We start from the raw sequence: 27,163 nt of genomic DNA, 5'->3' as shown, positions 1-27,163 counted from the left end.
TATTGTTATCATACAATTTCAGACAAAGTTCTTCATAATACCAGTTTTGGAGCAATAACCTATTTTATTTTAGAAGTTCCCTTTCAGGAACATTAAAACTGAATGTTCAGTGAAGAAGAGGCTAAGATTTCTTTATTTCCTTAGATTTTTGACTATGTCGCTTCGTTTCTTTCAGCGCTGGAACTGAATTCAGTAAACTGTCCTCTGGCAAAATTATGGAACTGGAAGTATGAGTCATCTACCAGAGAAAAGTCAAAATCCTAGTTCGATGTTTAACATGAATTACATTCGATACCGTACTCAGTACACTGTACAGCAATACACTACACAGTACACAGTATTATCTTTGGGGGTGGGAGCGATATTTTGAAATGATGGTAACTTGTTTTTAGCAACAACAAAAATAATTGTATGAATGTTGTACCGTACAGTTTTAGTTTAAAATATGTAATATAACATTTTCCTTGCAGAGCTACGGGCTAAATGATTCGAGAGAGTTGCACGATTCCAGTTTGAATTTTTCACTCTCTGGGGAGGTGAGTAGTTTGTCTCACGTACCAATAAATCTTTATAATCTAATTTAAAAGACGCTAACATTGTTAACATCTACCGCAAAGGTTAGTAACCACTTCCACTGTCACAGAAACCACTCACACATCGTTGTTCCTCAGAATTAGCCTCCTCAGTTGTTGGTGTTAGTATTCATAGACGTAAACATGACGGACTCGTAGTGTGACAGTTCTTTGCAGCATATTGCCGAAATCAAGAGTCTTTTTGTTTTTAGTTGAGGTGATGGAATGGCAGTAGATGGAAACATAATCTTGTTCCTATACAGTTCAGTTATTTTACCGAGACTTCTGATGGGAGTGCTTTGCTTGAAAGAATTATAACCTATCATAATATGCAGTTCAGTACGCCAACGATATAGTTATGTTCCGTCCAAGAAAACTACAGGCTAAGGTATAGCTCTGCAGTGAATAAGTATGTGAGAGTGTGAAAATTATTGAGAGAGTAATGCTATACAATAGTGGTCACAATCTAACTGAAATCGCAAAATACTTTATACAAGTCAAATAACTGTATTTTTTTCATATATGTTGAAATGCAGTTTGTGTCTTATCTGCGAGTAAAAGAGAGATCTTAAATTGATGCCTTCTCAGAATAACTTACTGTTAATATTCTGTACAGTCTTCGTGTAGTGTACAAACTGTCTAAAATACTTGTTTATTTTTGCAGTGCAGTTGGGTGGAATTTAGTAGGGTGTGGAAAGAAAATAAAACTAAATACTGATTTATTAGTGTATTAATCTTTCATCAAATTTTGTACCCGCTGTAAGTACATGAAGAAAAATCGCCCTGTTTTGGAGATATGATTAGAACCAGTATTTTGCTAAATTTGGATTACTAGATTATTCACTACAGTTAATTTTTCTATAACTAATAACTCGTAACACACGTGCACAGAACTTCAGTGTTACATAAAGTTCAAGTTTGTGCAATCTCTCCTGTATTTTACTGAGACTCAACTTGGTTCTGTTAGTAAAACTGGCACAGTATTTGTACAGTGCCTGTTTAAATGTTGTGACAATCATGCTATATGATCTGTTTCCCGATTTGTTTGATTGATAAGATTACTGAAAGTAAGGCCATTGCTGTGTTGTCATTCAATCAGAATGATTTATGAAAGCCACAAATTCAGGAGACCTGAGCAGGGTCCCGAACCGTGCCCCTCCAGAGCAGAGTGTTGAATGATGCAAGACTTTGCCCAGAAAAAAATGAAATGATTGTATGGAATTTATTGGATGGGATATCCCTTTGGGGTTCGGCCGCCATGTTGCAAGTCTTTTTAGTTGACGCCACTTCGGCAACTTCCGAGTCAGTGATGATGAAAATGATGATGGACCAGTCCCTTTGCGAGGAATCGAACCCGGACCACCTTGCGTGGTAGGTGGTAACGCTGCTGCTGCGCTACGGAGGCGGACTAACAGATCTACCATTTTCATATGCTCTCTGATGTATATCTTTTTCTCCAGTAGTACAAGAACAGGAGATCAGTCAATTATAATGTACAAAACAGGGTGGTGGTGCGAAGTATGCTAATGAATTTATTCATTGTGTACAGTAACTTCATATGCTCTCTGATGTATATCTTTTTCTCCAGTAGTACAAGAACAGGAGATCAGTCAATTATAATGTACAAAACAGGGTGGTGGTGTGAAGTATGCTAATGTATTTATTCATTGTGTACAGTAACTTCACGATTTCCCCCCCCCCCCCCCCCCCCCCCCCCATTGTGATTTTTGATGAAGCCCATATCCAATTATTCACATATACCTATTAGAAGAAACTGCAATCAGTGACAAGTATCACTGACAACCTTTTCTGATCTTAGCAGCAGCCGTACCAATTTATAGATGAAATTTCAGCTTGAAATTAAGTTAGTTGTGTTTTGCACAGATCATATTTTAATTTCATCCTTGATGAATAGTTTTCTTGAAAAGCATACATTTGTGAAATAATGAAATACTTCACCAGTTAAGTTTTTCTCTTGCCCTGCAGTAATCTTTTTATGGTAATGTATTGTGCCTCTTTCATTAAGCAAATATTATACACAGACACACAACCAAACCGTCACTAACACTACTTGCTTTATGCAGAATTGTAGTACAGTACCTTGGTACTTGAAAATGGGAATAAATTCCTGTATTCCATATGCTACATTTGAAGGACCAAAACTGGTGCTGCACTTTATTATTTAAATCTTAGATCGTCTTCACACTAAATGTTATGATGTGGAATGTGTCTTCGAAAGAATGCATAGACCAAAAGCTGTTTATGTGGCTACGTGCCAGCTATTTACAGGTTTGGAATTGACTACTTACTTATGTTTAAGAATTCTTCTATGGGATAGAAGTTTCAGAGAAGCAATGTTAATATAAATTTTAAAACCCATCACCTACGTCAGACATTTAATTTCATGATTGGATGATTAAAGAGCCTTAGAGCTGTATATTTCATTCCTTTCTGTGCCAAAGTTAGTTCACCGTAATTTGAACTGACATTGCAGTTGACAAGTCAGTGAACTGATTGGTAAGGGCCAACCAATCGCAGTTCTTTCTCGAGCACCATATGTACGCTCTATTGCCTGTTTTGGAGGTAGTTACAGAGCCTTGTCAGGTGTGGTTGCCCCCTCCCTGTCACCTGTACTGCAGTCTATCAGTCTCACATTTATTTTATTCGATGTATAGTGGGAACTGTGGATCATTTCTCCTTCTAATATTGTATTGGATAATGTCTCTGATACTCTCAGTCTGCAAAAAATTGTTGACAACCTGTTTCATTGGTGAATAAGTGTGCAGTGAAGATGTGGTTATTATTCTTGAAATACATGACTGCAAGATGTGCATATGTGAACTGCACAATAATTCTGATTAGTTTCTTTAGTGCAACAAATACTTCTTGTGTAAGTGAAGAGTTACCTGAAAATACTATCCTGTATGACATAAAATATGTGAACTTATTGATTTCTTGTCCGCATAGTAGCCAGTTATTATTATGATCGAAGTGTCATGTTGGGAGAATGGAAAGAACTAGGAATGAAAACAAAGGGCCAATGCACATTCCTGGGAGCAAAAGAGAAGCCCAAAATCTCGATAGATATATAAGCTATGAAATTTGAGCACGTGGGATGTATTGCAGAGAACCTAATATATGACACAGAAATAAGATTGATAGTAACAATAGTCAAGGAAGTGTTTAACAAAAAAGGGGGCATCTTTATTCAGATCACGGAATAAAAACCTGAGTATACAATTGGCCAAATGCTACATTCAGAGGATAGTTTCATAAGGAGGGCAGACATCCTGACATTCCAAAAAGATGAGGAAAGAAATGGGAATGGGAGAACTGGGAGGACAGAATGAGGAGATGTTGAAATGAATTAGGGAGAACGGGAACCATGTAAACATTATAAGGAAGAGAAAGAGAGATTGGCTAGTCTCCCTCCCCCCACCCTTGAGGAGAAGACAGCAACTGTTCCAACAAGGAATTGAAGGATGGTTAAGGTGAAGAGAGGGAGGTATCAACTAAGAATGCTGTGGGGGAGGAAGGTGGAGAGTACATGGTACTGAAGAGGGAGAGGTCTGAGACTTCCACATGGTGGAACTACTACTCATTATTTTACATCACGAATACTATTAAAGATTAGAAAACAGTCAGCAACTAGTGTGACTTTAGTATTAGCAATTTATTTGTTCTTGGCAATTACTTCCATTATATTGCAAACTGTATCATTTGTTTTCCATTGGATGTTGTGTTTAGGTTTGCTTTCATATCATTTGCTATCCAAATGGAAAATTAGTTTTTTTCCTTTTATAGAACCTAATAATCAAGTTTGTGTGTGTGGAGAGATCTCTGGAAGTTTCTCTGGGAGGTAATAGGTTGAATTCCGTTCATTTAACAGCATGAGATGGAGGATTTAGACTTCTGTCTAAAACTATTTTATGTCATTGAGAACATTGAAGGTAGTACATATGTGTAACAATATTCTAATGCACATCCTCAATGCTTTCTACTTGGGTATAAGGTGCCCTTCTTAAGTTGTCAGGTGAATTTCCTCTTGTGCGGGTCGACAGAAGCGTCCGATCCCACGCGTCGGCTTTGACCCATGACGTAAGGGTGTTGTCGTGTGTGACGTCATGATGGTACAGAGTTTGGTTTGTGAGTGTGGCGTGTTTGTAGATGTCGCCGTGTTGTGGTTTGTTGTGCTCTCTGGTGGTATGTTCAGGGTTTTCGTTTGTGTGGTGTAATGGGCTCAGTTTGCTTTTGCTCATTATCAAGAATTGTTAGTGTCGGCTGTGTTTGTAGTGGAATTCGTTTCAGTGAGTTAACGTTTTTGTGTGAAGGTTAATTTAGTGTTGCTCGCTGTATGTCGTGTGGTAATTTCAGTAAAATTAATCTGTTGTTGTTTTTGTTCAGGAATGGATATGACGGATAAAATTAACACTGCGCAGGTCAAGGGGAGTGTTCGATCCCAAAGTGTGGCTGTGTGTGTTGGTATTGGTATCGGGAGATGTTTTTGAGCTATATAGGTCAAGGGAAGTGTTTGATCCTAATTTATGGTATCGGAAGCTGCTGTTGAGCTATATAGCTCAAGGGAAGTGTCCGATTCCAGATTATATTGTGTTTAGTGGTACTTGGGGAGTTGTTTTGTGTGGTTTTGTATGCAGGTGGGTGTCGAAATTTGTTTATATTTAGTTTGCCCCCACCCAAAACCACCCCATTTCCCGCGTTTGTCCCATTAGTGTCATTAGGCTTTTTTGGAAAGTGTGTGTGTTTGCTTTTCGATGTATTTTCGCCCTCATAATGTGTATTTAACGACTTTATATGTGCCATATTGGAATCGTGGTTTATGGTTGTTTGCGCCATATTTGTGACATCATGGGTCAAAGCAGACGGGCGGGATCGGACGCTTCCGTATTTCCTCTTGTGCTTCATCAAATATCTGTAATTTTGTTTTTTCATTGTGTAGCTGGAGATAGCCAAAATAAATAGTGGTCATTACGTCTTTCGTACAGCACCCAGCTTCACTAGAAAATGTTAGTTTGTTTCTCATTGCAGACAAAGTTATTTTGAAAGCAGAATTTTATGTGCCCATTTGGTACAGTGGTCCCAGATTAGCCTCGTAGGATATTTGTTTTATTGACATGTCTTACCAGGGAGAGTAGAACTTGTGGAATAACCAGTACTCCAGCAGCGACAGCACTGCCCTGTGCCGTGCTGACTGGCAGCTTCAAACAAACATGCAGTGCTACAGAGTTGCTCCTGTATTACTACTTGTTCTTCATGTTTTACTGTGCCTATTAATACATGTCAGTAAAAGAAATATCACACTAGGTTAATTTGGGAGTGTTCTGTTGAAAGTCTGTGTAAAATTTTGCTATAAAAATAATTTTGCTTGCAACGGAAACAAACAATGCTTTCTGTTGACACTGGGTGTTGCATGAAAAATGTGACATTGAGTAAATTGCTTGGGCTGACTGCAGCGACTTACTTTTACTTTAAATGTGGCATGGGCCTTATCGACTGTACGCCTGCTCTGTGAGCCTCTTCCACGTCTGCCTGTCCAATGCGCTGTTTGTCCAGTTGCTGCTGCTGTTCGTCCTCATTGTGTCCTCCCGAATGTTATCCCCCCATCTGATTCTGGGTCTCCCTCTTCTTCTCGTTCCTTCTATTGTTCTGCTGAATGCCATTCTAGGTAGTCTATTCTCTGTCATTCTTGCTATATGGCCTGCCCAATTCAACCTTCTCCTCTTGAGCACTTCGACGATGTTACGGTGTTTGTACAGCCCTCTTAATTCTTCATTTCTTCTTATTCTCCATTCCATGTTATTTTTGTCGTATACAGGTCCAAAAATTTTCCTTAGTACTTTTCTTTCGAATGTTAACAGTTTTTCTTCATCTTTCTTTTTAAATATTAATGTTTCACATCCATATAACACCACAGGTATAATGGTCAATTGATATAAGCGGATTTTGAAGTTACTGCTAAGTGATCTTTTTCTTAGAATTTTGATGAAACTAAAATGTGTCTTGTTTGCTGTTGATAAACGGGCATCTATTTCTATATCTGTTCTGTTGTTATTACTAAAAATACTTACTAGGTACTTGAAGTGGTCAACAGTCTTGAAATTGAATAAATCTACAGTCAGAGATGCATCTTTTCTGGTTTTCTTTCTTATGGGCAGGTATTCTGTCTTTTCTTCATTAACATGTAATCCTGTTTTCTCGGCAATTTTGTAGTAATTTTGCATCATTCTGATTAATTCTCTTTTGGAACTACTTATTAGTGCTACATCTGCATAGGCAAGTCTTGTAATGTTCACACCCTGTAGCTGGATCCCTTGTGGACTGGTTTTAGAAAATTCTCTATCAATCTTCTCTAGGACAAGGTTAAATAAAATAGGTGAAATGGCATCCCCTTGTCTCAGTCCAGTGTACACCTTAAAATCTTCAGTTTCTCCTACCGGTGTCTTTATGTGACACAAAGTTTCATCGATACACGTTTGAACTAATCTGATTAATTTTGATGGTGCAGGAATGAAATCGCAAATGTCTGCCAAAACACCAAAGAATATGCATCTGCCGACATCTTGTGTGCCTGTGGTTGCCCTACCTACAAGGTTGGCTGCATCTGACAACTGTTTTCTCTCTCTCTCTCTCTCTCTCTCTCTCTCTCTCTCTCTCTCTCTCTGTGTGTGTGTGTGTGTGTGTGTGTGTGTGTGTGTGTGTGTGTGTGTAAAATGAAATAAAGGATTGTTAAATTAACATTAATTTTGAATTATGTTTCACACAATCTGTACATGTCAGTTTTCAACTTGGTGTTCTTGTGTGCTCTTTGCAGCTTGATTCTTCTCAGTCAAAAATTGGGAAGATCGATTGCTCGCAGTTTACGAGGTCTCAAACTATAAATCCTGTTTTGCTTCCACCTTTCCTGTTGGGAGAATCTTCAGCAAGGGTAAGTCTTTCATATACTGGAAAGACAATATCCATTTCTTGAATAAAATTTTTTCCCATTATTACTTATTGCAAATTAAGATTTCAAGAAATTTCCTTACGTAACAAGGATACAATGTAAACTGCTACTTTTATAATTATCATTTCCACTGCATGATGTATGAATTGTAGGAATATGGTACACTTGCATGACCTCAGAATAATGAGATTTTGTCAAACAATCCAATGATTTCTGAAGAAAAATTACATTTATTCTCTGTACATCCATCTTCACATGAATGTATGTAAATTGTATTAATTCAGTCTAATGTAGTTATTATTTTAAAGTACCTATAGATGTTATGATACTATTTTGCTGTTTTTTATTTAGTTTGATAAATGATGTGTTTGGTGTATCTGGGAGCTTGAAGATGGTGTGTTGTAGCACCAAAACCAGCTGTGTATCAATAAAACCAATAAATACTCTTGACAAAAAAACAAATGCTTTTTTAAAACAAGATGGCTTTATGCAACCTTTTACTATGGTTTCGATAGATGTAAACACATCATCTTCAGAAAAATGTGTAAGCTGGAGCAAATGTAACAGCAGTAGCTACAAACCTAGAAACTTAGATCTCAAAAATTAGTGTCATGCAGAGACTGGACCCCCACAAAGGGTTGGGAATGTCACATATATCATAAAATATAACTGAAAGCATAAAAAGTAGAATGTACTTACAGAATTTCACAATTTCACATTGGAAAAACACCAAGTAATGAAACGAACTGACATTAGTCCAAGGAAAATATGCTGTCAGTGCACATTATGAAATATAGTGGCCCATATGGTCAGGGCTTGACAAGTAAGAGTAGTTAAAGTCCAGAAATGAAACCTATCAAATAAAATGTCGCATCTTGTTATGTGCCTCTTGCCGATTGATGGGAAATGGAGAGTGTGAGCATCAGGAAAACAAGGCAGGTGGCATATGTGCCAAGATCGGTGTACATTTGCAGCATAAAAAGGTGTTAAGGGGAGTTGGAACGCCCTAGCCCAACAATGTTAAATTTAGTGACTTGGCAGCGCTGTATTTCAGGAACCACTGTAGCCACTGACATGAAACTTTTACAGGACATTATCCTGCATACTTGTCGATTCTACAAGGTGGGCGTGGCATATTCGTCACGGCACACATTGTTCCTGCTGCAGAGTGTCCTTTGCCAATAGCTCTCAATCCATAAAACCACCCAACATTTACTTCAAAACAATTGTCTTAACACTTATTAGAATTCCAAACTGAATGAGTATATTTACAACTGGCACAATAAGTAATAAGTTTCCTGCTTGTCCATTTGTTACCTCACTGTCTTTTTGTGAACTAACTGGCCCTGTACATAGTTCACAAAACACACTGCGGTGGCCTGGTGTAATGTTAAGCTCTCTCTATACAGCTTAAACTTTTTCGTGGACTTACTTGTTGAAGAATGCTGGTTCTGCTTTCTTTCAGCGCCGATGTCTTCTGCTAGCGCTGAACACTTGCCGGTGCCGTCAAATTATCTCCCTTCCAGTTTCACCTGCACAAACAATAAATGGGTGCAGTATCTCATGCTCATCCTTACGCCCTGCTTTAAAATAACGCGTGTTCGAAACGGCTGAAAAAAAAGTGTCTCCAGACTTTCGTAAAATTCTGGGGGCACTACAACACATTCACTTTACACCCTTGTTAGGATGTGAAAATCTATCAGGATATAACCTAACGTACCATTTACATCACTTTCGTTTTGAGAAAACTGTGTATCACAGCGATTTTAATCTTTGAAGCACTAATGGGTGTTTCTCTAGATAATGACGAGTTTGCCTCTATTTCATTGTCCGTAACTTCACACCCCGTATGTTGAACACAGTGTTTCCCTTTATTCGAATATCTATTACCGTGAAACCCATGTTTCATAAAAACACTTGATTTTGGCATCATACTGTACTTTTTGAGAAATTTACCAATCTGTTCGTCGTTTTTCCTCTGGAAAACTTTAGCACTTTGTCATACAATGCATGTTTATACTATGAAACAATACGATACTGTTTTTGACAGTGCTACCAATATAAACACATAATTTAACCTTTATAACACAGCAATCCACAACCTTCTATATAAAAAAATTACCAATTTTATTAGATGTTGAAGTAATACACCTAAAAATTTTAACATTTTCAACCGGTGTAGATTATATTTAAAAATTAAAATAAAATACTTCCCATGTGAGTTTATAAGTGATATAGATATCATTTTATTCAGGAAACTGCAAATTTTATCATGAAATAAAAATCCAAAAATGAAAAAAATTTTTTTTACTGTTCCAACTCCCCTTAACTGGAAATGCGTTGAGGAAAGTGGAGGGAGGAGTGTGAGTACAGTAAAAAATAAAGAATGTTGGAGGATGCAATTGTAAAGTAAAGTATTCTAACTTACATTAAAACTATTATAAGGCCACAAACACATAATCATACATATAGTAATAAAGTTAACATGTAAACATGCTGTGATAAATGTATGTGACGAGAGATGCGTGCATAGGTCATTGTATAGTGAAAAATGTAGAGTAACAAGAGTGGGTAAAATCAGTATCTCCACAAGATATATAATGGGGGAAAGAAACACATGTGAACAAATAATGTATATTAGAATTTTGAGGTTTGGGCGGCTTGTAAAGGCTACTGGCAAACACACGAAGATTTTATGCACAATATAGGTTTGAAGCCTTAAAAAAACTGTCTGCAAACAAGATGCAGCAGGTCATTCAGTAAATTTCTGTCCTTGAGCTATGGGTGTTGAAAGGTCTCAAGTTCTTCCCAAAGATCCAATTTGCACATTTTGACTTTTCTGTACAAAATAACTGTCTCTTCCAAATTTTTCAGGGTATGATTAGTAGTTGGTAAGTGTTCAGCAACTGTAGAATTATGTACATTCACTCCTTTTTTACGTAACAGATGCTCCTTGTATCTCGTCTTCACAGCTCTGCCTGTTGACTGAAGTAACAGCATGGGTAGTCATTACAGGTCAGTTTATAGATTCCTGATTTGGAAAACAATCACAAGTATTTTCCACTTTACTCAGAAGCTTTTTCTTTAAATTCTTGTCTCTAAAGAAGGAAACACTACAGTTATAATTTTTCAGTAGAAGATGTTTAATCTCATATGAAACATTTCCTAAGAATGAAATAAATATGAATTTAGTAGCATCCTTATTTTTGAAAGATGTCGGTTTAATCACGTTTAGTTCATATTGGTGATTGGCAGTCAATAAAGGAGTGTTTACCTTACAGTGCATGGGGGAAAAAAGAAATTTAGTTTCTGTGCTTTTGGATGAGCGAGGTCAGCTGGGATGACATTGCCCGAACATGTTTCGTCGTGGAAGATATTAAAATTGATATGATCATTTCCTGTTCAAAAATTGTTAAATCGAATAAATTGATTTCATGTTCTTAATTTTGAACTTCTTTTGTGAAGCAGATTTACTCATGGAAGTCATTGAAAGTACTGAAAAGGAGCTCTAACTCATGATCATTATCGTAAAACCCAATGATAATATCAACAACATATCATGCATAAAATCTAATTTTTTGATGTTGTTCTGAATCGATATTTAAACATTTTGTTCATGTTGCTCTTGAACGTGAGGTAATTACATTGAAGAACAACTTTAAGTAAACTGGTTAGTTCACCAGTCCAAACTGTATACATTTTTATTTGTTGTAGCAGATTCTTCTCTATTAGAACTATAGTTGTATCAATTCAGGAACGGGAACTAAAATATCATACGAAATCGACCTAGTGTCAGCTTTGCACTGCATCATTGAATTTTGTTGATTAAATCTTTACTATTTTAAAGAAAAAATGGGTGCTGCCTATCCCACTGACCAACAGACTAATCAGGTGATCCTGTGTATGCAGCTTGAACTGACTTCAGAGTATGGCAGGCTTTGGATTCATGTTTCCACATCTACATCTGTACTTTGCAAATCACTGTGAGGTATATGGCGTAGGGTATGTCCCTTTGTACCAGTTGTTAGGGTTTATTCTTGTTCCATTCATGTATGGAGCACAGGAGGAATGATTGAATGTCCCAGTGCCTGCAGTAATTATTCTAATCTTATCCTCACGATCCCTGTGTGAGTGATACATATGGGGTTCTAGTATACTCATAGATTTACAGCCGATTCTTGAAACTTTGTTAATAAACTTTCTCAGGGTAGGTTACACCTATCCTGAAGAATCTTCCAGTTCAGTTCCTTCATTATCTCTTTGACACTCTCCCATGGAGTAAACAAACCTGTGACTATTCTTCTCTGTACACATCCAGTATCCCTTGTTAGCCCTATCTGGTATGGGTCCCACACACTTGAGCAATATTCTAGAACTGTTGCATGAGTGATCTGTAAGCAGTCTCATTTGTAGGCTGATTGCACTTCCCCAGCACTCTACCAATAAACTGAAGTCTACCACCTGCTTTATCCATGAGTGAACCTTTGTGATCTTTCCATTTCATATCCTGACAAAGTGTTACACGCAGGTATTTGCACGAGTTTGGCCTATGTGAAATGCAAAATTTTATGTTTCTGAACATTTAAAGCAAGTTGCCAATCTCTGCACCACTTTGAAATCTTATCAAGATGTGACAGAATATTTATGCAGCTTCTCTCATGTAGTACTTCATTATAGATAACTGCACGCTCTGCAGAAAGTCTGAGGTTACTATTAATATTCTCTACAAGTTCATTAATATACAACATGAACAGCAAGAGCCCCCAACACACATCCCTGGTGCACACACGAAGTAACTTCTACATCTGACGATGACTCTGCATCCAGCCTAACATGTTTTGTCCGTCCTACCAAGAGGTCCTCAATCCAGCCATAAATTTCACTTGATACTCCATATGATTGTACTTTTGACAAGAAGTGTTTGTGTGGTACTGAGTCAAATGGTTTTTGGAAAATAAGAAATACAGCATCTTCCTGATTCCCTTGATCCAAAACTTTCAGTGTGTCATATGAGAGAAGTAAGAGTTGGGTTTCACATGATCAGTGTTTTTGGCATTGAGGATGTCATTCTGTTCAAGTTACCTCATTATGTTTGAGCGCAAGAGTATGTTCTAAGATTCTACAACAAATCAGTGTCAAGGATATTGGATGGTAGTTTTGTGAATCACTTGTACTACCCTTCTTGTAGATGGGTGTGACCTGTGCCTTTTTCCATGACCTGGGCACAGGATTTTGTTTGAGGGATGTAACATATATTTTAATTAGAAGAGGGGCTAACTCAGCTGCCAACTCAGTATAGAATCTGTTGGATTCCATTACGCTGTGAAGCTTTGTTCAGTTTTAACGATTTCAGCTGTTTCTCAATGCCACTGACACTAATACTTTTCCATCATCTTTTCAGTGGTACGAGGATTAAATTGGGGCAATTCTCCTGGGTTTTCCTTGCTAAAGGAGCATTTGAAAATAGAGTTAAGCGTATCAGCTTTTGCTTTACTGTCCTCAGTTTCAGTTCTTGTCTTATTCGCTAGGGACTGGACATTAACTCTGGTGCTACTAACAACCTTTACATATGATCAGAATTTCTTTGGATTCTGTGACAATATTCTGCTACGGTAGTCATTGAGGCGATTATATATTGCTCTCTTGACAGCCATACGTGTTTCATTCAGCGTCTCTCTATCTATAGCCCTACACTCTGTTGTACACATATTATACAGTATAATCTGTTTTTTTAGCCGTTTCTTTGCAGTGACTGTGTACCACGGAAGTTCCCTCTCATTATGGACTGGTTTACTGGGTACAGTGTGTGGTCAACTATTCTTTTAAACTTGAGCCATGGTTCCTCTACATGCTCCTTCCCTGTTCTGAAATCTCGCGTGTCTTATTGAGAAATGACACTACCAGTTTTTTTATCTAGTTTACTGAGTTTATATATCTTTCTGCTTATTTTAGTTGTCCCTTTGTTCTTCAGTAATCATTGTTGCCACAACCGCATCATGGTCACTGATTCCAGTTTCGATGTGGTCATCCGCAGACGTCAGGGCTATTTGGTGGCACTAGCTCCAATACGCTTCCATCATGGGTGCAGTTCCTAACTATCTGTTCTATGTAGCTTTCAGAGAAGGCATTTACTACAGTTTTGCTCGATGTCTTTATCATACCCACAGCTACCAAAATGGTCATTTTCCCAATTTATTGTTGGACGATTAAAGTCTCCACCGATGATTACAGTACAATTGGGGAACTTGTGTACAAGTGAACTGAGGTTTTCTTTAACGTTTTTGGTAACATAAAGAGATGAGCCTGTTGGACAAAAGAGGCATCCAGTTGTTATTTTATGCCCATCCCTGATACTGAATCTTCCCCAAACTATGTCACATGCAGCTTTAATTTCTACCTTGGTAGTTTGAGTTTCTTGTCTGCCGTGACAAATACACCACCTCCATTCCCCATTTGCCTATCCTTTTGATATACTCTTAAATTTTCCCCAAAAATCTCACTGCTATAAATTTCAGATTTCAACCAGCTTTCTGTACCTAGTATTATGTGAGCTTCACTGCTTTTCATGAGCACTTCAAACACTGGCACTTTGTTTTGAATGCTTCAACAGTTTACTGCTAGGATCGTAATACTCTCAACTGTGGATGGCATCTCCTTTGATCTTACACTGATATTTGTAGGTTTCCTACAGCTATTGTTATCTAGATTGGATGGAGAATCACCTAATTTAAAAAAAAAAAAACTCATGTGGACCCAACACACTGTCAGCTACATGAGTAACAGCCTCTGATATGAAGTTCACACCTGACCTGTTTAGGGGGACTCTACAGTTTTCAACCCTGTGGCACAAGTCTAGCTTGTCACAGAACTTTCGAAGTCTTTGGTTCAGTCATTCCACTCGACTCGGAACCAGAGGGCCACAATCAGTTCTGGTCAATCTTGCAAATTGTGAACTTTGTTGAAACGCCACGCGCTAGGCTAGTCTTCTCAACCTGCTCTGCCAGTCACTGGAATGACCCAAGAATGACCTCGAAGCCCAGATGACAAACATCATTTGTTTCAATGTGCACCACAAACTGCAGTTCATTGCACCCTGTTCCCTCAATGCCTCTTAAACATGTTGAATGAGGCCCCCTGGTGCACACAATGGGTGCACCTGGTGTCATTTCCTGTGTCTTGCTATCATTTCACTAAGGGGGACCATAATTCACCGTCGTTTGAACTGCCGACGATTAATGAATCCCTACCCTTTTGGGTTTGCCGCCTCCTGACACCGGACAAAACATGTTTTCTCTGAAACCGGAGAAGTCAGTCCCACTGGCTCAGTTTCAGTGAAAGATAGCACCTCAAGCTTGTTGGTTGGGGGGATCAGGGCAACATCCTGTGTCCTCCATAGTGGTCATCCACTATGTTCGGCACACCTAGATCTACTATTGACACGCCACTCACAGTCAAGTGGACGATTAATGCCAGATTCTGTATTTTCTACACAGGAGACAGGGTATGAGTAGTGATGTGGACCGGGCATTTATAAATGAGCATTTGCCCGGGGAATTTGCAAAAGCAGTTTTAAATGCCCAAAATCTGGTCATTTATAAAAAATACTTTTTAAAGATTTAGTGCTAGAATGTACAATACACCATTTAAAATAAGGGATGGGATAATATGCCCACTCCCTATTTTAAAAAGTTAGTAAATGTTTTCACTTAAACCTTCACAAATCTTCCATTGCCTTTATTACTAAGAACAATCTCTCTCTCTCTCTCTCTCTCTCTCTCTCTCTCTCTCTCTCTCTCTCTCTCTCACACACACACACACACACACACACACACACACACACACACACACACACACACACACACACACCAGGAGCTCTTCCCTTCTGTGCTACGTATCTGTCCTCTTGATATTCTTTCCCCTCTCTGGGGAAACACGTGCAAATGCCTACTGCATATTCAGTCACTGATATTAGAACAATCTCTCCACTGTCCTTTATTCCTTCGTTCTTTTTTTCATTCCCCTTCTCCTATTCTTCCTTCGCTTTGGCGTTTGAGGTTCCTCTTTTTCTTCTTGCTCCCTGTGCGCTCCTGAAGGCCAGCCCATGCATCTGACATATAACAGTTTATTGGGTAACATGTTGTTCTCAGCCCCAGGTTAACAGGTAGGGTTTGCACATACCCCTGGTAAAGGCCAAGCCCAGGGACAGTGATTGCCTGAGCTGCTACCTTCCTAAATTGCTGATTGGTCCCTCTGTCAGATGATTGGGAGGTGTGATCAGAGGTGTGAACAATCACCTAAGGTGCGTGTGCCTCCTCCTGAGGGGGGGCCCCGCAGTAGGAAGGAGTGCACCATCGGAGATGCAAGCAATCTTGGGGGATTTCTTGCAATGAGCCTATCATCTTCTTCAGAATCAATGTCTACTAAACATAAGCGTAATGAGGCTAAAGATTCAAATACCCTTCCAGCTGCACCACGGTTCCTCGTGGTTTCATGTACTGAAGATGGTGTCAGTTGCTACGGTAAATCCGTTTGTATTCACAAAGGTATGGCCAACCCTGTGAAATCCTGCTCTTGTTCACGAAATGGCACTTTGTTCGTAGAGACTACTTCTGATTCTCAAGCAAAACAACTGCTTGCAGCTTCCCTCCTCCATGCATTCCTCATCGAAACGAGGCATGCAGCCATGGAAGCCCCACGCGTAGAGAGTGCAGAGGATACCAGTCCTCCAGCAGGTATTGTAGGCTTTCTCCAAATCGAAAAACACAGCCACAGTCTGGGATTCAGGGGTATGACATGAATGATCATTCAACCAAAGAAGTCTTGTAAACATGGGCACTAAAATGCAAACCTTAAGAGTGATAAGAAGTGCTCATAACTCTTTAAGATACATGTTTTAGAGCCCATGTTGACCAGACTTCCTTGCTTCAAATGATCGTTTTTGTCATACCCCTGAATATTGACCATTCCTGCTGGGACACACTGTGTGTTACAGCTATTTGTTATGAAATAGATGCTGCACTTCCTGTCTGTAAAAGTTACAATATTTAAGGTTCTGTATAAACCATTTAAAACTAACAGTTAGTATTTTTTTACAGCATTCAGTCAGTGGACAAACAAAGCCAAAAGAAGAGAAAGTGCAAACTGATGGCTCTTTCACAGCATCCACACCTGAGTCAGAGAAGTAAGTCTAGTTCTTTTTCAGAATGCATTATTCACCTACCGTATGAATCTCCCCAATATCAGAGATTACACGTTACACATTAGACCTATACTAATTCATTTGACAGTTGATGTGGAGTAGGAATTTCATGGCATGGAAGGTAATTGCTGGTGGCAGTTTCCACCCGAAAGTATTTTTGCATCAGGTGGGTGGCTGTGACAAGTGATTGTGTGGTGTTCTTGTGTTAGTATAATTGATGACTATAGAATGAAAGCAGGAGAAAGACCTAAGCACAGTGTCTTAGCCTCTCAAACAGTACAAGGGTAGCTGCGAAGCTCAGCACTTACAGTGCTGGTCTCGTAGGTGCCTGCTGGTACCTGCAGGGTGGCTGAAATGTGTGTTTTTTTCAGAAGTTATTAGTTATTTGTGGGAAACTATAGTTCGAAATTTGTAACATTTTTTGGAGTTTCTGCCTTTAACACACAATTTTTGCTATTGAGTGTCGAAACTGGATATGCAGATGGAACTCCAACTCAGTTCTGTTTCTTGAGGGAAAGTAATTGAAAGATATTTATTATTTTCAAATACATAAGTAAACACATGATATTATGGTTTAAATTTCTTTCACAGCCAATTTGTATGACAATCAAACAGATAAAACAGGATATCAAAGTGAAATTGGGTATTCATAGTCCACTAAGGAGTACGCGCAAGTCAGTTAATGACTGTAATGTGACAGTAATAAAGTTTTCAGCAGTAATGAATATTTCATCAGTGCCAGCCACTAACAACACTTGGTGTTCACAGTACAAACTACGAAGTCGGTAGACCCACTGAAGTTTAAGGTGTGTGTCAGTGCAGGTGAGCCGTGGGGAGCCATCATCTGCTTTGAGTTGCACCCCAACCTTACCTGTCTTCAAATTAATCTTACCTGCTGTCATCAACATTGCTGTCAGTACCTCAATTATAAGACTCCCATTCTTCTTCTTCTTCTTCTTGTTTTATTAAGTTATTTATTAATTAAATAAACACATTTGTCTTCATTTAAAAGTTTTTCTCTGTATAAAACTTAATTTTATAAATATCATATTTCAGTACAACCCTGACAAAACATAATACTTTATAAGAAGTACAATGTAAATGTTTCAGACCCTCTAATATGACCAATTAGCTCACTGTCCTTTCACAACCACTTGTTGTTGACAGACAGAAAAATAACCCTCAGCCACAGATTGAAACTATTAGATTTTAAATAACTCTGCAGTATACATGTGAATCTGTAGTCTTTTGCCAAAGGTGTTTTATTTCTTTTTCCGTAACTTCTTATTTATGGCGCACACACAGACACATTTTTGTTTGGAAATTAATTTGCTAGTGGAGAATTCCTTGACATCAGCTGTATGATGTAGAGACCTACTACCCGCGCATGCATGCAATGCATGCACTGGTAGCTGAAGTGGTTAAGATGACTGCTGGTGATAAGGGAGAAGTCTGGATTTGAGTCCCCATCCGGCACAAATTTTCATATCTCCAAGTTGAGTAGTAAATATATATCGAAATCAGATGGATCATTTCATGTCAGCAACTAACCTTCGCCTCCCTGCTTGATCATCACAGATTTCGTTGAAATTTTAATTGAACATTCACTTATGTCCCCAGTATTGGAGGGCAGCGTGGAGGGTAAAAATTGTGGAGGGAGACCAAGAGATGAATACACTAAACAGATTCAGAAGGATGTAGGTTGCAGTAGGTACTGGGAGGTGAAGAACCTTGCACAGGATAGGGTAGCATGGAGAGCTGCATCAAACCAGTCTCTGGACTGAAGACAACAACAACAGCAACAACAACACCCCCCTGCGGGTTCGGGGGTTAGAATAGGCCCGCGGTATTCCTGCCTGTCGTAAGAGGCGACTAAAAGGAGTCTCAAACGTTTCGGCTTTATGTGATGGTCCCCTCTCGGGTTTGACCTCCATCTATCTAAATTATTCCGAAGAGCGAGCCAATTGGGGAAGGGCACCTTACGTGGTGCACTGTATCCTTCGTGCAATTAGACCTATAGCCGTCTTTCTCATCGTTGCAATGGTGTCCCGCTCGTTTTCGATCTCTTGGGCGATTACCACGCTGCACTCTGCAGTGTTTCTTTTAGCTGCGACGACGACCTTGGCCATTTTTGCACCTAAGATCCAGCACGGTAGCCAGTCCGTTGTGGTGGGGTCGCCATGTACCCTCTTGGTTGTAGCCCCCTGACAACACAGGGATCGCTCTACTGATGCCTGCGCCGTTCACTCCCCACGTATGCCAAGGAGTAGATGCCCATCTCCCTGGGGCATCAGGACTCCCGGCAATGGCCATCCTGCCAGGTGGCCTTTGCTGTGGCTGGGTGGCGCCCGTGGGGAGAGCCCTTGGTCGGAGTAGGTGGCATCAGGGCGGATGACCCGCAATGAAGCGTGGTACATCATCTATCGCTGGTGGGCCTCCACCAGCAGTCTCTAAGCGATCGAGGTCTAACCTCAACGTAAAGAAATTGGATCAGAGATCGTTTCCCTCCCTAGCTACTCCATGGGAGGAACGACTTGCTAAAGAAGGCAGTGGAGAATATTCACCCCGGTACCTCGTGTGTACGCGGGTTGATGGAGAATCTTTCATGTCGCCCAAGCCCCAGTTTTTTGTGGAGCATTTAGAGGACAAGTTCGGGGAGGTGGAGGGCCTGTCCAAGATGCGCTCTGGTTCTGTGCTCATCAAAACGGCATCCTCTGCCCAGTCACGGAGGTTGCTCAATTGTGACAAGTTGGGGGATGTTTCCGTTAGCATCACGCCGCATAAGAGTCTCAACATGGTCCAGGGTATTATATTCCACAGGGATCTTCTTCTGCAGTCCGACGATGAATTACGCACCAACCTCGAACGACGAGGTGTTCACTTCGTCCGGCGCGTCCATCGGGGTCCGAGGGATAATCAGGTAGCCACCGGTGCCTTCATCTTGGCCTTTGAGGGTGATGTCTTACCCGAAAAGGTTAAGGTGATGGTTTACCGTTGTGATGTGAAACCATATATCCCTCCTCCGATGCGGTGTTTTAAATGCTGGAAGTTCGGGCACATGTCATCTCGCTGTACTTCCAGCATCACGTGTCGGGATTGCGGACGTCCTTCGCATCCTGATACTCCATGTGCTCCGCCTCCCATTTGTGTTAACTGTGGAGAACACCATTCCCCCTGCTCACCGGACTGTCGGATCTTCCAGAAGGAAAGGAAGATAATGGAATATAAGACCCTGGACCGCCTGACCTACACCGAGGCAAGGCGGAAATATGAGCGGCTACATCCCGTGCCCATGACATCCACCTATGCCGCTGCTGCACAAGCAGTCCGATCCTCTCCCGTGTCGTCACGTACTGCTGCCTCTCAGCTATGTCTCAATGCACCGGCCCCCTTGGTTGTGGGGGGCACTTCGCCCACTGTTGCTCCATCTACTCCGGGAGCAACACCACCCCAACCATCGGGGACATTCGTCCCCCCTTCCCAGCCGGAGAAGCGTAGGGCTTCTTCGGCCACTCCAGCCAGGAAGGGGTCCCTTGGGGCCCTCCCTTCCCAGGCTTTGCCCAGTGTCAAAGCGGACCCACGAAAAGTTCTGAAACAACAACCGGTCGCTGGTCATAGGGCTTCACGGTCGTCGTCCGTCCCTGAGACTGACCCAGTGGGGCCCTCCCAGTCAGACCCTCCCAAGGCACAGCGTGCGAAGCCGTTGAAGAAAAAGGCTCCCAAGCAACCTGACATTGCGGTGGCACCTGTCCCACCGCCACCTTCAAACTCTGCGTCTGAGGACGAGGTGGAGATCCTGGCGTCCGCTGAGGACCTCGATCTCGCCAGTCCCTCCGGCGCCATGGAAAGCACTGGCGCAGGTGCTCACTTGGAGGCAGCAGGTGACCCAGCGGCGTAATCTGCCTTCCCAGTCCCGTCACGCCTTTCCCAGCCATGGACAACACCATCCTCCAGTGGAACTGCAGCGGTTTCTTCCACCATCTAGCTGAGCTCCGCCAACTTCTCAGCCTTCACCCTTTCTTCTGCATTGCTCTCCAGGAAACTTGGTTTCCAGCAATGCGAACCCCCGCCCTCCGTGGCTATCGGGGTTATTATAAGAACTGAGCAGCTTATGAAAGGGTGTCTGGTGGCGTCTGCATATATGTTCTTCACACTCTGCACAGCGAGTCTGTCCCTCTCCAGATGCCTTTAGAGGCTGTCGCTGTACGCGTGTGGACGCCACAGGCTGTTACCGTCTGCAGTCTTTACATTCCACCGGATGGTGATGTCTCGCAGCATGTTCTGGCTGCACTGGTCGCCCAATTGCCGCCACCTTTCTTGCTATTGGGCGACTTCAACGCCCATAACCCTCTGTGGGGTGGGTCAGTGGCAACAGGTCGAGGCGCCATCATTGAGCATTTATTGTCGCAGCTCGATCTCTCGCTGTTAAATGATGGTGCCTTCACACACTTCAGTGTGGCGCATGGCACCTACTCCGCCATTGACCTTTCAATCTGTAGCCATAGCCTCTTACCGTCTGTCCAATGGAGTGTGCATGACGACCTGTGTGGTAGTGACCATTTTCCGATCTTTTTGTCACTACCACAGTGCCACTCTTCTGGGCGCCCTAGCAGATGGGCTATGAATAAGGCTGACTGGGACTTGTTCTCCTCCACTGCCGCTTTTGAGCCTCTCTCTACCGATGACATTGATGCGGTGGTTCAATCGGTCACCACCGGCATCGTTACTGCCGCCGAATCTGCCATTCCCCATTCCTGTGGGTCCCCTCGGCGGAAGGCTGTGCCTTGGTGGTCGCCTGAGATCGCTGAAGCGATTAAAGATCGCCGGCGGGCGCTCCAGCGTCACAAGCGACACCCCTCCCTCGACCACCTTATCGCCTTCAAGCGGCTGCGTGCGCGGGCCCGCCTCCTTATCCGCCAAGGCAAGAAGGAGTGCTGGGAGCGGTATGTGTCCACCATTGGCCTCCATGTCACTCCCTCGCAGGTCTGGGCCAAGATTCGACGCGTCTACGGCTATCGGCCACCTGCCAGCGTCCCTGCGCTCTCACTGAATGGAGCCGTTTGTACTGACTCCGACGTCATTGCCAATCGCTTAGCAGAGCATTTTGCTATGAGTTCCGCTTCTGCGAATTACCCCCAGGCCTTCCGCTCCATTAAAGAGCGGATGGAACGTCGGAGCCTTTCGTTTCGCACCAACCACCCAGAATCTTACAATGCTCCATTTAGTGAGTGGGAATTCCGCAGTGCCCTCGCTGCTTGCCCTGCTACTGCTCCTGGGCCAGATGGCATCCACTGTCAGATGCTGAAACACCTTTCAGTGGACTGCCAGCGGCGCCTTCTCGATCTTTACAACCGTCTTTGGGTCGAGGGGGAGTTTCCGTCGCAATGGCGGGAAGGCATTGTCATCCCCGTTTTGAAACCTGGAAAGAACCCTCTGGAGGTGGACAGCTACCGTCCCATTAGCCTCACCAACGTTCTTTGCAAGTTGCTTGAACGGATGGTGAGCCGGCGCTTGCATTGGGTACTGGAGTCTAGGGGCCTTCTGGCTCCATCTCAGGGTGGGTTCCGTAAAGGCCGCTCCGCCGCCGACAATCTGGTGAGCCTGGAGTCGGCCATCCGTACTGCCTTTTCCCGCCGTCAGCACCTGGTCGCTGTCTTTTTCGACATGCGGAAGGCGTACGATACGACGTGGCGTCATCACATTCTTTCTACGCTCCATGGATGGGGTCTTCGGGGTCCTCTGCCGATTTTTATCCGCAATTTTCTGTCGTGTCGTACCTTCCGCGTGCAAGTCGCGGCCTCGTATAGTTCCTCCCACGTCCAGGAGAACGGTGTGCCACAGGGTTCCGTTTTAAGTGTCTGTCTGTTTTTAATAGCCATTAACGGTCTTGCTGCGGCCGTGGGAAACTCTGTCTCCGCTTCCCTGTATGCTGATGACTTCTGCCTTTATTACAGCTCTCCCAGCATTGCAGCTGTTGAACGTCAGCTACAGGGCGCTATCCGTAAGGCGCAGTCTTGGGCTGTAGCGCATGGGTTTCAGTTTTCGGCAGCCAAGACCTGCGTTATGCATTTCTGCCGGCGACGTACTGTCCACCCGGAGCCGCAGCTTTCTCTTAACGGCGAACTTCTTTCGGTGGTGGAATCACACAGGTTTTTGGGGGTGGTTTTCGATGCCCGGTTGACTTGGCTGCCTCATATCCGGCAGCTCAAACAGACGTGTTGGCGGCATCTCAATGCACTGCGATGTTTGAGCCACACCAGCTGGGGAGCCGACCGCTCTACCCTGTTACGGCTCTACCAGGCGTTAATCCAGTCCCGTCTGGATTATGGGTGCCTGGCATATGGCTCAGCATCCCCGTCTGCGTTGCGGGTGCTGGACCCAATCCTCCACAGCGGGATACGCCTTGCCACTGGTGCTTTCCGCACCAGCCCTGTGGACAGCTTACTCGTGGAGGCAGGTGTCCCTCCACTGCGGTTCCGGCGCCAACGTTTGCTGGCCGCTTATGCTGCCCATGTTCTAAGCTCGCCCGGGCATCCTAACTATCGTCTCCTGTTCCCGCAGTCAGTCGTCCGTCTGCCGGAACGTCGGCCCCAGTCGGGTTGTCCGATCGCCATACGCGTCAAGGAGCTTCTCTCCGGGCTTGGGCTTGTCCCTGTTCCACCTCCTTTCCGGGCACCTCTGCGTACACCCCCGTGGTGCGTTCCTCGCCCTTGCCTTCGGCTAGACTTGGCACAGGGCTCGAAGGACTCAGTCCCTCCAGAGGCCTTCCGCCGCCGCTTTTATTCCATCCTGGCCACGTATCAGGGCTCTGGCATTGTTTACACCGACGGCTCGATGGTTGCTGGTCGAGTCGGGTATGCGCTCACTCTAGGGGACTATTCCGAACAACGTTCCTTGCCGGCTGGCTGCAGCGTTTACACTGCTGAGCTGGTCGCCATCTTTCGAGCCCTAGAGTATATCCGCTCCTGCTCAGGTGAGTCCTTCGTTATCTGTAGCGATTCCCTGAGCAGTTTACGAGCACTCGACCAGTGTTTTCCTCGTTCCCGTCTGGTGATGGCTATCCATGAGTCCCTGCATACTCTTGCGCGTTGCGGCCGCTCTGCGGTCTTCGTGTGGACCCCAGGCCATGTTGGGATCCCCGGCAACGAGAATGTTGACCGGCTGGCGAAAGAGGCGACTAGTGTACCATCTCTGGACGTTGGCCTCCCGGAGACAGATTTGCGGGCGTTCCTACGCCGCAAAATTCTGGACCTTTGGGACACTGAACGGCGCGCCCTGCCTTCACGCAACAAACTTCGGGCCATCAAGGGGGCTACCGGTGTGTGGCGCTCCTCCTTGCGGGTTTCTCGCAAGGAGTCTGTTGTCCTCTGCCGGCTGCGCATTGGGCACACTCGGCTTACCCACGGCCACTTATTGCGCCGTGAGGATGCGCCTCTATGTCGCTGCGGCTCCGTTTTATCCGTGGTTCATGTTTTATTGGAGTGTCCGTTTTTAGCTGCGCTCAGGCAGTCGTTCGCACTGCCTGACTCGCTCCCTGCCCTTTTAACAGATGACCCGGCTATGGCTGACTTAGTTTTACGTTTTATTCGGGCAGGGGGTTTTTATTCTTTACTCTGAGTGTTTCTGTTTTTATCTTATTGTTTTGTGTTGATTCTGGCCTTTGGCCTCCGGTTTTAAACTGATTTTTAATGTGTTTCCCGTGGTTGGCTTTTCCTTTTTTATTTCTCTGGTCGGCCAACCACCGTCACACTCTGTGTGCTTTTAGTTCGTTTTGTCTTGTCTTTGTCTCAGTTTCTCTTGTCCTGTATCGTCTGTGATCTCTTCTGTTCCTCGTTTTTATTCTCTGTGGGTGTTCTTTGTCTTTGGAAAAAGGGACCGATGACCATAGCAGTCTGGTCCCTTTCATCCCCCAAACCAACCAACCAGCAACAACAACATAGTCACTTGTATGACTCCGTGTGCAACTTTACACTGAGCAAGTGTGAATTTATGGTGACTGTGAGCTGTTAGATGTCAAGCAGTATTTTGTTGAATCTGGTAATCTGGTGTGTCATTCTTATATTTTGTAACCTTCTTCACACTTCTGTCCATGATATTTTCATCCTAAACTTATTTTGTCTGGAAACATATGGCACCCTGAATTTTCGATTTGAAAATCACGTGTTGTAAACATGCTTCTTGTAATACCATTTCTTTCAGACCCCTCTCCACTGGATCCAGTGTACCATGGTTCTCTTGTACACAACAAACTCTATTATGTAATGTGTCAACCTCCACTGGTCCATTCTAAGGATGTGTCCAAAGAATGTGATGAGTGTTGTATTTAACTGTAATAATTCAAAATCAAGAGACAGTAAGTTCTTTTGGACCAGTTGTCAGCATATGTGGTTGGACACTTCTAGATCTGTGGTTCCGATGGAAGTGTAAGCAAACGTTAATAAATTGCATCAAAATAGAAGGGTGATTCAAATGAAAATGTTAAAATTGCAATAAAATTACTAGAACTTGTACTATTGCTTTATCATTTGGCTGGTGTGATCCTTCTGTTTGGACAAATCATCAAAGTTGACAGAAACTTGTTGCAGTGCAGAAAAGTTGTCAGTGCAAAGATGGCCGTCCCATTCTCGCCTTGCATTGCAGTGGAGCAATGATCTATGATACATTACTTTAGAAGTGCAGCTGTTAAACCTGTGGGAATGCATCACAGGATGAAAGCACAGTATGAGGGTTTATGTGTGCCCCTGCAAAAAGTGTGCAAGTGCTACAGGAAGTTTAAAAACTTCTGACCCAGACACATGACATAATGATGAACAGAAACATTATTGCAGTTAAAGAGCTTGTGAAGGAAACAGGTGCCTTACTGCAAATGAAGTAGCCACTGTTTTGAATATTGGTGTTGGTTCAGCACCCAAGATTGCCCATGACATACTGCAATTCAATGAAGTGTCTCCAAGACAGATGCGACGTTGGTTGTCTGCTGAATTAAGAGAGATCATCGTATTGTTGCCTGTGAAGAACTTTTATGTCATTTCCAGGTCGAAAGTAAAAAATTTTTGGGTATTTTTTTTTTTTTATCACCTCAGCTTGCTCTCCTGTGCTAACCTTTTCATCTAAGAGTAACACTTGCACCCAGTACCGTTCATTACTTATTGTATACATTCCAATCTCTTGTGTTTCCCTTCAGTTTATTACACATTTTTATTAGGCTGTTTTCTCGTCTGTTTGTTAAAAATTTTGAAATTGATTTATACTAACTTTCCCAACAATTTTACATTGAATGCAAGTTTTAAATTTGTTTTGCATAAAGACCATTCAGTTGTCACATATGTCGCGCTATGTATGTTTACTTTTGACTTGCAAAATGGTTAAATCATGATAGTTTTCGGACTTGTTCTTTTTGCTCTTTTAAGTAAATTGGTTTTTAGGATATGGTACACATTTCAGAAAATGCAGTAATGCCAGCCAGACTGTTGCCTGTAGCTATACCCTCTACCTGTCGATATATTTTGTTGTTAAAAGTGCAGAAATCTAAAATGTGTTAACTTCACAAACTTACCAGTTCTTTAATTCCACCTGTCTTGGTATTTTAAGTTAATCACTATTCTGAATATGAAATTTTTCAGGGAAAGTATACAGGGCTTTTGATTCATTGTTAACTGTTTGTTGAGAATGTAAATATGACAATGTTCTTCACTATAGGAAGAATACTCTTCCAATGTCTCACAGTTTGTTGTCAGTAACACACTTTAATATATTTACAGACCTAAATGGCCACCAGTAAGGACACAGAATGACTTACTTGAAAATTACAATTTTGAATATTCACCATGGTATCCAAAGAAGCCATGGGACATCGAAACTGATAGATTGTAAGTATATATTAAAAGCTGCTGATTTTCTTTATTTTGTATCTTACCTGTAAATAATTCCGAGAATGAAAATAGCATATGTGTTTGCACTCAAATCATTTTCATTTCACCCCATGTAATAACTGAGGAGGTCAGTAAAAGAAAGTGCTAATCCATAAGAATGAATTTCAGGTTGATGCTTGCTATTCAAAAATATGAATGCTCTTTTTAGCTATATATATGGAGCTACGCATTATCAGCATCTGGTGCATTTGAAAGTACAACAGGTAACGTAGGCAGAGTAAACTTCACTAAATGGAGGATTAGCATTTTTTTTCCACCGAGCCCTTTAGTTACTGTATTTTGTACAGAGCCCTTTGTTTATTGTTGAATGTTCATTAGTTAGTTACATGTCCCATATATGATCTGTGTATATGCCTAATTTCTCATATCTTATCTTCATGGTCCTTATGCGCAGTGTATGTTGGAATCAAGTGTTCAGCAGTCAGCTTCAAATGCCAGTTCTCCAAGTATTCTCAACTGTGTTTCTCGAAAAGAACATTGCCTTACCTATAGGGATTTC

At 42.3% G+C, this 27,163-nt stretch overlaps 1 protein-coding gene across 2 annotated transcripts in view; it reads left to right on the top strand.

Annotated features, from left to right (window-relative positions):
* Window positions 1-286: 286 nt before the first annotated feature.
* Window positions 287-27,163, top strand: part of LOC124551081 — a 72,704-nt gene continuing 45,827 nt past the window's right edge. Inside the window, exons 1-5 of one of the 2 annotated variants that reach the window (XM_047126007.1) lie at window positions 287-377; window positions 471-536; window positions 7,402-7,515; window positions 16,629-16,714; window positions 26,494-26,601. In XM_047126007.1, coding sequence (XP_046981963.1) covers window positions 372-377; window positions 471-536; window positions 7,402-7,515; window positions 16,629-16,714; window positions 26,494-26,601 — 380 coding nt within the window. In that variant the 5' untranslated portion in view covers window positions 287-371. Of the gene's footprint in view, window positions 378-470; window positions 537-761; window positions 961-7,401; window positions 7,516-16,628; window positions 16,715-26,493; window positions 26,602-27,163 lie in introns of those variants that run through there. The other variant, XM_047126008.1, reaches the window with a different exon arrangement.

This window comes from Schistocerca americana, chromosome 9, assembly GCF_021461395.2.
Source record: "Schistocerca americana isolate TAMUIC-IGC-003095 chromosome 9, iqSchAmer2.1, whole genome shotgun sequence".
Classification (NCBI taxonomy): Eukaryota; Metazoa; Arthropoda; class Insecta; order Orthoptera; family Acrididae; genus Schistocerca; species Schistocerca americana.
This window is presented reverse-complemented; position numbering and strand designations above follow the sequence as displayed.